The sequence below is a fragment of the Urocitellus parryii genome, chromosome 1, assembly GCF_045843805.1.
Source record: "Urocitellus parryii isolate mUroPar1 chromosome 1, mUroPar1.hap1, whole genome shotgun sequence".
In the NCBI taxonomy this organism is placed as follows: Eukaryota; Metazoa; Chordata; class Mammalia; order Rodentia; family Sciuridae; genus Urocitellus; species Urocitellus parryii.
In genome coordinates this window covers 144768376-144780531 of record NC_135531.1, presented here as the reverse complement: position 1 = coordinate 144780531, position 12156 = coordinate 144768376, and the positions used below count along the sequence as shown (strand labels likewise).

The following is a 12156-nucleotide window of genomic DNA, read 5'->3' as shown; positions in this document are numbered from 1 at the left end:
TCAGCAATTTAGTGAGACCCTGTCTCAAAATAAAAAATAAAATTGACTGGGAATGTAGCTCAATGACTGAGTGCTTGTCTAGCATGTGTTAAGCTTTGGATTCAATCCCCAATGCCACAAACAAACACAAACTAGAAGATTGATGTAGCAGCATATAAGCAATAGCATGCAGGATTTATTCCAGGAATGAAAGCATGGTTCAGTCTCTGAAAGTTGATTAGTAGTGAAACTACATATCATCTCAACTGATTTAGAAAAGTATTTTACAAAACCTAATATACTTTTATTGAGAAAAATTAATTCCTAATTTCAAAACTTACTCATCAAACTAGGAAGAGAAAGGAATTTCCTCAATATAATAAAGAAATTTATCAAAAATACACAACTAACATCATACTCAATAATGAAGGATGGAAAACTTTCCCTGTCAGGTCAGGAATAAGAAAAGGATGTCATTACTTCTATTTAACATTGGAAGTTCAATCTAGATCAATTAGGCAAGAAGAAAAAATAATAAAAAGATTCCACAATGAAAAGGAAGTAAAACTACCTCAATTCTCATTGATGTAATTCTGTATGTAGAAAAATAATCTTAAGAGTTCACAAAAAAGACATTAGAGTTAATAAACAAATGAAGTAATTTCATGGCATAATAGTGAAAATTAGGAAAGCAATTTCATTTATAAAAGCATCAAAAAGAATAAAATAGGAATAAATTTAATCAAGGAGACATAAGAATTGTAAACTGAAAACTGCAAAATGTTGCTAAAGGAAATTAGAGAAGATATAGATAAATTGAAAGACATCTGTGTTTGTGGATTGGAAAATTTAATATTGTAAAGATTCCAAAGCAATTTACAGAGTTATTGCAATCCCTCTAAAAATCCTAATTTTTTTTCCAGAAGTGGAAAATATCTTAAAATTCATGTGAAATTTTAACTGAACTTAAGATAGCCAGAACAGTCTTGAAAAGAGCAAAGCTTTGAAGGACTCATAAGTCCTGATCTCAAAACTTACTGTAAAACAATATCTATTTTGATGTGGCACAAGAGAATGAGAAGATAAGCCACACACTGGTTTAAAATATTTGCAAAAGACATACCTGATAAAACAACTTATCCAAAATGCACCAAAAACTCTGAAGATTCAACAATAAGAAAACAAGAAGCTTATAATTAAAAAATGAACAAAAGACCTGAATAAACCTCACTAACGAAGCTATTTTGAAGGAAACAATGAGAAATATCACATCTTTGGGGAATTGCAAATTAAAACAGCAAGATACCACTACACATATTTGAATGTTAAACACAAAGCATTGCTGGATGAGTACGTGGAGCAATAAGAACTCTCATTTATTGTTGATGGAAATGCAAAATGACACAGCTACTTTGGAAAACAGATTGGCAATTTCTTATAAAACTAATCATGATCCAGTAATTGTGTTTACCCAAAGAAATTGAATTTTGTGTCCACTCAAAAACCTGTATATGGATGTTTACAGAGGCTTTATTCATAATTTCCAAAACTTGGAAGCAATTGAGAATGCCCTTCAGTAGGTGAATGGATAAACTGTGGGACACCCAAACAATGAATATTATTCAGTGCTAGAAAAAAAAAAAAAAAAAGAACTATTAAGCCATGAAAAGACATGGAGGAAACTTAAATGAATCTTGCTAAGTGAAAGAAGCCAATATGAAAAGACTACATAGTGTAAGATTCCAACTATGTTACCTTCTGGAAAAGATAAAACCTCGGACATGATAGAAGAATTGCCAAGGTTCCTTGTAAGGAAGGGATGCATCAGCTGAGCACAGAAGATTTTCAGGGTGGTGAAACTTCTGTATGACAATTTAATGGTAGATTTATGCCATTATACATTTGCTAAAATCTATAATTTATAATGGTAGATTTATGCCATTATACATTTGCTAAAATGTATAATTTATAACACCAAGAGTAAGTCCTAATGTCAACTGTGAACCTTGGGTGATAATGATGTGTCGGTGCAGGTTCTTCAGTTTTAATAAATGTTCCACTTTTATATGGGATATGCTAATAGAGAGGATGTTGTCCATTGTGTGTGTGTGGGGGGGTGGATTATATGGGAGATACCTGTACTTCTGCTCCATTTTGTCATGCGCCTAAAATTTTTCTAAGAGATAAAGTATATTTTTTAAAAATATATACCATATTTTTTTAAAACTATGGTACTGGCATAAGGATAGAGATATATTTAGATCAATTGAATAGAATTGAGAGGTATAGAAATAAATACATATATCTGTGGTCAATTGATTTTCAACAGGGGTGCCAAGACCATTTAATGGGGAAAGAATAATGTCTTCAACAACTGGATATCCACATGCAAGAGAATGAAGTTGGATTCTTACCTCACACTACATACAAAAATTGAGTGAATTGAAGAAACTTTTTGACCTTGGATTTGAGAATGGTTTTATAGATATTAGAAACACAAGCAACCAAAGAAAAATAGATAACCGGACTTTTTCAAAATTAAAAACATTTTTGCATCAAAAGATACTATCAGAAAGTAAATAGATAACCTACAGAATAAAAATATTTTCAAATCATGCATAATAAGGGACTTTTATCCAGAAAAACAAAGAACTCACAACTAAATAAAAAGAATGAAAAAAAATGGGCAGAAAATCTGAATAGACATTTCTTCAGAGAAGCTATCCTTATGGCCAAAAAGTACATGTAAAGATATTCAGTGGCCCCAGTGGCTCAGAAGGCTGAGGCAAGAGGATTCCAAGTTCAAAACCAGCCTCAACAACTTAACAAAACCCTGTTTCTAAATAAAATATAAAACCAGCTAAGGATGTGACTAAGGGGTTAAGTGCCCTGGGTTCAATTCCCAGTACCAAAAAAAAAAAAAAAGACTTTCAGAATTAGTCATTAGGGAAGAGCAAATCAAAAGGACAATGATTTACCATGTCACACCATTAATATGGCTGGAATTTTTAAAAATATTTAAAAAAAATTTTTAAAAACATTTTGGATAACTGTGTGGAGAACTGAAAGGCTCATATATTGCCGGTGGGAATGAAAAATGGTATAGACATTTTAGAAAAATGGTAGTTTCTCAAAAATACTAAATATAGAATTAGCAATGAGTCTACATTTAGGTATATATACCAAAGAGAATTGTATACTCAAACACTTGTCATTACAGAAACCATATGAATAGATGGAAGAAATAAAGAGCAGCTGTGGTTACTGAATGGAATTTATCATTTTAAGCAATTCAGACTGTAAATTAGATATAGTTTATTTTAGGATTGATATCAAGCTGAAATTTGAATTGAACTAGAGTTAGTTTACTGTTGCTGCTACAGCAAATTATTACAAACATAGTGGCTTAAACAATATAAATTTCTGGAAGTCAGAAGTCTGAAATGTGCTTCTGGGCTGCATTAGATTCTTAGGGCTAACATAACAAATTACCACAAACTTAGTGACTTAAAGAAATAATAATTATTTTTTCATAATTCTGGAGGACAGAAGTCTAAAATTAAGTTGTCAACAGGGCCATCTACCTCCAAAGATTCTGGGGAAGAATTCTTCCAAGCCTCTTCCCAACTTCTGGTGGCTCCCCTTTACTTTCTGTTTGCATCATTCTAATCTCTTTCTTTATCATCACCTGGCCTCTTTTCTGTGTGTGTATGTATGTCTCTGTGTGTCATCTTTTTATAAGGACACCAGTCATTGGAATTAGTTCTACCCTAACCAAGTATAATCTCAATTTAATTGTATCTGAAAATATCCTGTTTCCAAATAAGGTCACATTCTGAGATTCAGGGTAAATATGAATTTGGGGGGACACTATTCAATCCACTATGTGGGCTAAAAAAATGGGGGCAGGGCTGTACTTTTCTCAGAGTCTCTAGGGGAGAAAGTTTCCTTCTCTTTTCAGCTTCTACATACCACCTGTGTACCCTTTACTCCTGGTTCTGTCCTCAAATGACTCTAACCTCTGCTTCTATTGTCACATCTCTTCTCATTCTGATGCTCCTGGTTACATGGAGCCTTACCTGGATAATCTGGGATTATCTTTCCATCTCAAAATCCCTGGTTTATGAGCAGAGTCCTTTTTGTTATTAAAGTTATGTACTCACAGGTTCCAGGGGTGTCTTTGGGGGACTTTTATTCAGCCTGCCACAGCATCCTTGTTTCATATCAGGTCCTTTGCAATCCATAGTTATTTGCATTTCTATTTATAGATTATGTTTAAAGAGGGTTTTAGAAGCATAGATCTTTAACATACTATACTTTGTTATTTTTATAGTTGGAGATACATCTAGCACTTACTCATGGTACATATTCAATGGACTATATATAGCAACTCACCAAGTTTCAAAGTTGTTGATTTCATTCCCTGAATTGCTTGCCAACCCAGTGACTTTATTCCATGGATCATGCATTTTATTTTGGAATGAATTTAAACAACACAGTACATTCAATCTATAGTTGAGCACTTGAGGTTAATGCAAGTGGAAGAAGGAATGTACAGATCCATGAATTGTCATTTTGCATGTGTCTTACTCTAGTTCCTGGGCATTCTCAAAGGAGAAAAGCAGAGCACAGAAGATTTTCAGGGTGGTGAATCAGTGTCTGTATGACACTTTAATGGTAGATTTATGCCGTTATACATTTGCTAAAATCTATAGAATTTATAACACCAAGAGTAAGTCCTAATGTCTTTAGCCCCTCTACTGGGACTAAAAACTACCCACAATGCCAGCCACAGTAAGCCACAGTAGAGGGTTTTTTTCAGGGCAGTAAGCACGAAGGTTGAATCCTTGATAGAATGTGCTAAAGACTAGAAGAAACTCTTGTTTCCTTCAGTAATAGAGGGAAAACTTGCTTTCAATTCCTCATGAATGGTATATTTTATTTATAAGATTTTATAGAAAATTTCATTTGTAAAACAGAATAGTAGTTTGAGGAATAATTGAAAACAACATAAAATCTTTAGCCAATGCCTAGAAAATATTATTCTAATCATTTTCAATGATGCTTTCTCCACTACTATCACAATGCTTTTATTGTCATTTATTTTCATTCATGTAATCTGGGATTACCATTGTCTTAATTGAATTTTTCGTTCTCTGAGTATGACACTAACCTTTCATTTCTGCACCAATATGTCGTGATGCTGGCATTACAAACTTTAGCACATCTAGTACATATCGAGATATTAGGTCATTAAAAATATTCTCTCCTTCAATAGTAGAATCTCCATGAACCCATCACCCATCTTCAACAATTAACATTTTTGCTTTTCTCGTTTATCCTATTTCCTATGACTTTTTTGAAGGAAGAGATCTTAAATATTTTAAAGCAAATCGCAGACATATAATTTCATCTACAAATACATCAATACAGGTTGAAATCCCTAATTCCAAAATCCATAATGCTCCAAAGTCCAAAACTTCATGTGTCTTATCAGTGCTCAAAAAATTTCAGATTTGGGAGCATTTCAGATTTCAGGTTTTGGGATTAGAGATGCTCAATTGGTATTGTCTCTGTAACTATGCAAAAATCCAAAAAACTCTGAAATCAAAAACATTTCTGGTCCCAAGCATTTTGGATAAAATATCCTCAACCTGCCTGTCTCATTCTCTAGTGACCCCTATTCCATTCTATTCTTCTACAAGATCAACTTTTTAGTTTCCACAAATGAGTTGAGAACATTTGATACTCGTCTTTCCATGTCTGATGTATTTTGCTCAACATTATGACTTCAAATTCCTGCAAATGACAGGCTTTCATTCTTTATGTGACTGAATAATATTCTGTTATATAGATAATACCATATTTTCTTTATCCATTCATCCACTGGAGGGCAACTGGTTGACTCTTTATTTTGGCTATTATTAACAGTGCAATAAATATGAGAGTGAAAATATCTTTTTGGTATAATGATTCAATATATATACCCAGTAGTGGAATTGCTGGATCATATGGTATTTATAGTTTTAGTTTTTTGAAGAATCTCCATACTATTTTCCATAATGGTGAAACTAATTTATATTACCACTAACAGTGTACAGAATCCTTGCCAGAATTTGTTACTTTTTAATATGATAGTCATTCTAACTTAAGGGAGATGATATCACATTGTGGTTTGGATTTATATTTCCTGATGACTAGTGATGCTGAGCAGTTTTTCATATACCATTTATATGTCTATCAAAGATTTTAGCTCTTTGGCACAGTATGTTCCACATTCATCTCATGGTTATCTATTTGAGACCTGGAACCAGCCATTTTCCCCAGAAGCCCTAGTTCCTTTTAGTGAAAGTAGTATGGGATGCTCACTACTATTGAATTAACAAAGTATGTAGGCCTTGTCAGTGGAAATTATTTGAATATGTATATTTTTGAATGAGAAAAAATTACAAGTTTATTGCTACTTCCCAAATAAATACAATATTGCAGAGTTTTGATTTCTTTGATTTTTATGAGATAGTATCTTTTCAGTCAAGTTAAAAATTTTAATTTCCAATAATAATTACATAATTATTTGCTTTATCATACTAAACATGTTTTTTCCTGAGCATAATTTTAAAATGATAGCAATAGTTTCAAATCAGCAATATCACTAACAATAAAATTCTTCAGTACATTTTAAGATTCATTTGTGATTCATTTTATCTTTATGATATATGTTACCAGCAAGGTACAATAAAAATACTAGATTTAAATTACTAGGGATTGAATCTAGGGTGCTTTACAGTGACTAAGGTACTTTCCCAGTCCTTTTTATTCTATTTTGGAATAGGGTCTTAACTAAGTTGGTGGGGGACTTTCTAAATTACTATGCTGGCCTCAAACTTGTGATCCTCCTGCCTCAGTCTCCCAAGTCACTGGGAATACAGGTGTACCACTTTGCCTGGTTAGTGACTGACTTTTAAAAAAATAAGTTCATTTAAAAATGATGTGATATTCATGTGGTTTCAAAGTCCAAACCATAATTCAAGTTGTATGTTTACAAAGATCTAGCTTCTATCCCTGTCTCCTCTCTCCTTTCTTCTTTACCCCATTGATAACCATCTTTATTTACATTTTTTCCTAGCTTAGTTTTTGATCTTTTTCAAAGTAAAAGTAAAATGTACATTTATGTGTGTTTATGAGCACATTATTAAATATAACTTCCTGTGAGACTTACCAATCGCACATTGAAATAGTATTTCCAGTTTCCAAAGTACTTATACATATCCTCTTGTTTCTCATAACAGACCTTTTAAATTGACAGAACAGGCAATGTTATCACTATTTTATTAAGGACCCAAGTCTCAGATGATTGAAGAGCTACTTAAGTTTACCAGGTTTGTATGTGGCACAACTAGAACTAGTGCCCAGATAGTGTGGCATGGTATTTAAGAAAACAAGCTCTGGAGTCAGAGTGCCCTGTACTGTTCTGCCACTTACTAATTATGAGTTTGTGTAATATTGACCTCTTTTAAGGCTCAGTTTCCTCCACTGAAGAGATATTTATAGTATCTATCTGATAGGATTGTTCTGAGAAATAATTGAGACAACATAAAATCCTTAGCCAATGCCTAGAAAATATTATTCTAATCATTTTCACTGATGCTTTCCCCACTACCATCACAATGCTCTTATTGTCATTTATTTTCATCCATGTAATCTGGGATTACCTTTGTCTTAATTGAATTTTTCATTCTCTGAGTATGACACTAACCTGTCTTTGCTGCACCAATATAATTGTTGTAATACTGGCATTACAAACTTTAGCACACCTAGTATATATGGAGATATTAGGTCGTTAAAAAAACTTCTCCTTCAGGCCTTGCATAGTGTCTTGCTTACACTGAATCTTGAAAAAGATAGTTACCGGGTGAATTATTTCTACCTGAAATGAGGACTTTGTGGAGCAGGTAGATTTAATATTCCTTCTGGAGACCCTATAAAACACAATGGACCAAGAGACCTGTAGCTGGGAAGTTGCGTGAACAAAATCATAGTAGCTAGAAGGATAGTGTATTCAGTACTAATACATATCCTCTTGTTTCTCATAACAGACCTTTTAAATTGAGGGCACATGTATTGCATTCAGGGCACACGTATTACATTTAAAAAGCCGGAACTAAGATGTGGCAGTAGGAATGGAAAGCTGAAAATTTGGGGAGCTTTGCCTCACATTTGTGATATTTAACATGAACAAGGAACCTAGCATTTGAAGATTTGGAAGTGGGAATTAGTTTCACAGTTTGAGATAGTATTCTAATATGTCAGTCATATTTATATTCTTAAAAGTAAACAAAATTGACTGACTGGCTTCTCTTTTCTTTCTTTCTTTCAAACGTGGGGTCATAAAATGAAATACCCAACTCATCACAGGTTTTGCCTAATGCATATAGTTATTATGTTTAAATTATTTGTCACTAGATGGAGTCCACGAGCCCACGGTGGTAGACCTTTTCTATACTTCTTCCTGTTATTCCTGTTCTTGACTTTTGAAGGAGATAATAATACTTTTTTAAAAACTGGCAAATGATTTTGAATGGCAGAATTATTTGGTTTGCAAAAGTCTTTTTTCCCCCACATTCTTCTTTTCCAAAAAAATGTTTTCAAAAGACTTTAAAGATCACAGTTAAATTTCAGTTCTAAATCTTGATGGTATATGGTATGTGATAGTAAGAGTGTTTTTAATTTACTCTGTTATTGAATGTTAATTAAAAAATAAAATTGTCATCTTCTGTTCCAGGAATTCAGTGTTTAGGAGCTCTTGATTTCAACCCTTTTAACTTATATATTTTCTACCCACTATGAGCTTTCTTTCAAACACCAGTAAGAACAATTGTTGAATTATTTACCATGTCATTTGTTAGCTTGACAAAACATGTACCTGCATTTTCAAAACTTTTCATAATGTGAAATACCCTAAGAGGCCAGGATAAGCAAATTTTCTTTATCAAAGTCAGCAAAAGGTAAGAAGGCAGGAGCAAGTAATAAATAAATACTGGTGGTTATTCTAGTTGCAGACTTCCTTTGCTATTTATTTTGAGTAGGGACTTGGGCAGTGGAGAAAGAGCAAATGAATATATGAAATGGTTTCATAAAGGATCTTGGGAACTTTCCAGGCCCCAAAGAGAATGCAGTTAACTTTCTCAATTAGTTGGTATGCAAGGAAAGATTCGGGCAAGATCTAATCTAATTCCTTTTTTGTATCTTTCTGCCACAGCACATGTCCTTACAGTCGGCCTCCCTTTGGCTATGGGAATTTTCCAAGCTCAATGCCAGAATGCCTTGGTTATTATGAAGACAGGTACCAAAAACACGAGGCTATGTTTTCAGCTTTAAATAGAGACTACCCTTTCAGAGACTACCCAGACGAGCGCACACACAATGAAGATTCTCGGGGTTGTGAGAGCTTGGATGGGACCTCTTATTATAACAGCCACAGCCACAGTGGGGAAGAATACTTAAATCCCATGCCCCAGCTGGACATTGGGGCTTTGGAGAACGTCTTCACAGCTCCCACCTCAACTCCCTCTAGTATCCAGCAAGTCAACGTGACTGACAGCGATGAGGAGGAAGAAGAAAAAGTGCTCAGGAATTTATAATTTTAAAACAAATATGCACAGAAAATAAACATTTCTTAAAATATACTCTGGGTCAGTTGGTGTGAGAAAAAAAGCCTAGAATCCTTTGCTGAGAGTTTTCAGCCATGATTCGAGGAGTAGTCAAAACCAAATTCTATTCATGTCTTCATAAAATGTTGATTAATGAAACTGGAGTCCTGATGTTTCATCATAGGAATATTTAAAATATGAAGCAGATTACTTTTATGGCTGAAATTTGCACCAACATGTTATCATTACTTTATGTTGGCATGTACAAAATACAGAAACCTCACAATTGCGTGTGAGGAGAAAGGTAGTATATATCTGGCATAAGAAGTGTGATTTGCATTTTATCTCAGGATACATATATATTCTTAAATAATTTTTGTTTGGTGTTTATATAATACTTATATTGTCAGTTTTTATGTAACATTTTGAAAATATTTTGATAACTTTTAGAAGTGAATTGGGACTCAGTTACTAATTTACACCAATAACCAATTATAAGTTGCAAATGTGTTTTAATGGCACCTGGGTAATTCTTTCAGCTATATTTAGTCATTGCTGTCCCTAAACATTTTTATCATCATTTTAAAATATATTTTTTTCCATTTGGTATGCATTGTTGTATTTTTGTTATAATTAAATAAACATAGATAAAATTGTTCTTGATGGATGTTTTCTGTTTGGATGATAGAAATAAGTATAATGAATATTGTTCATTTAAGATTACTTTTCATACCACATACAGATATTTATTTTTGTTTAATGGCTTTTAGAATTGTACAGAATCCCATTATCTTGCATGAGACTTGATATTGTATTAATAAAGATGTGCACATACTTATATTATTTCAAAACTGTTTACACATGTGTACATGTAACTTAAACACTCCTATGAAGGGGCAGTGGTTCCAGATTTGGTTCAAGCAGCTGTCTTGAAAACCATGAGTTTACTCAAAAGCATATGGAATTTATTTAATCCACAATACACAAAAGCCCCTACTTATTAACCCTTGCTATGGGCAAATGCCCAGTTATAAATAACAAAGACCTTTTGGAATGGGATCAGGACCACCAGAGATGGGATCATGGTAAAAGACAGATCTAGAAGGCACAAAGTGAGTTGATGATGGATAATTGCCACAAATCAGTACACTTTTCCCTCAGTGATCTGTATAATTTGTGTAAATTGAGGTCTTGTTACTTAAACTGGTTGGAAATTGTGTATAGAAAACTGTTTTAAGCTTCCAACTTCTTCCTTTATTAAACCTGCATTTGTTTCTTAAACAAAGGTTGTTAATGTAATACATTTCAACAAACCCTATTCTGACTGTACATAACATTTTCACTCCCAATAAAATTTTTTATTTTCATGTTTTATATTTTTGTTATCACTCAACCCAATGCCATTTTGATGTGGTTAAAGAGCAAAACATGAATTTCTTGCTTGGTAGAGACTAAACATTATATCATTTCACATCCGAACTAGAGCAACATTGGTTGTATATACATTTAATGTCTATTCCTTAGGAGTGATGTATGCAACAATTTGACCCATTTTGCCAGATCTCATTTTAATAACACCTATGTAATTAAACTAGGTCTTCATCATAGACCTTATTCTTACAGAAAAATTGGTTGGGAGAATCACTGTGTAAAGTAGTGGAATGATAATAGAGCATAGTTCAGTATTTCTACCTGTTTTCAGGGTAGTCTTCCCCAGTCTTTTCTCTTAATGGCTGGACATTTCTTTTAATCTTCTCCTTTTTCTTTAGTGCTGGGATCAGAAGTCAGGAATTTAGAATATTTATAGATCCATGGTATAATTTGGTTAGGAAATATGCTTATCTCTTATTTAGAAAAGTGCCCAATTGTAGATAAGCATGCATAACTACATATCTACTCCCTTATTGCTGAGGGCCATTACCAAGTAGGTATTAAAATAACCCTTTTTACTCTAAACTTTCTAAATTTGGATTCATCAGGACTTAGTGCTGCGGAAAGACATATGTATCCGAAAAATGTACATAAGCCTAAGGTACTTTGGAAAGATATTCTAACAGGACAATGGAAAGGTCCCGACCCAGTTATTGTCTGGAGTCGGGGTTCCGTTTGTGTGTTCCCACAGGGAGAACAGCAGCCGATTTGGATTCCAGAGAGGTTAACCAAAACAATTTCTACAGAAAAAGAAGATGATTTGACTGAAATCCATAACAGCTGATATCCAGAGCTCCAGCTTGGCTATTCTTACATCTGCGACAGTGATTAACCACGGTGCTTTTTTTCAATATCTATTTTATTATTGCATTTTTCCCACATCATAAAGTTCTATTTTATTTTTTGAGCTCATACAAACCTAGGTTAATGTTTTTCTGATCAGTTTTGTTTTTTGACTGTGTTTTATTTTTTGACTGTGGAGTTTTTAAACATTGCAATGGAGATTTCACTTAGGTATAGCTACAAGGCCTTTACTTATTATTGTCTTATGTGTTGTATGTTATGTGTGTACTGTTTTGTGTTGCATGTCAGTATG

General features: G+C 33.4%; 1 protein-coding gene across 2 annotated transcripts in view; it reads left to right on the top strand.

The window, feature by feature from the left end:
- Sox30 (SRY-box transcription factor 30) overlaps positions 1–9676 on the top strand; it is a 36169-nt gene extending 26493 nt beyond the window's left edge. Inside the window, exon 5 of one of the 2 annotated variants that reach the window (XM_026388285.2) lies at positions 9239–9676. In XM_026388285.2, the coding sequence (XP_026244070.2) occupies positions 9239–9620 (382 nt within the window). In that variant the 3' untranslated portion in view covers positions 9621–9676. The remainder of the gene's footprint in view (positions 1–9238) is intronic. The other variant, XM_026388287.1, reaches the window with a different exon arrangement.
- Positions 9677–12156: the final 2480 nt, after the last annotated feature.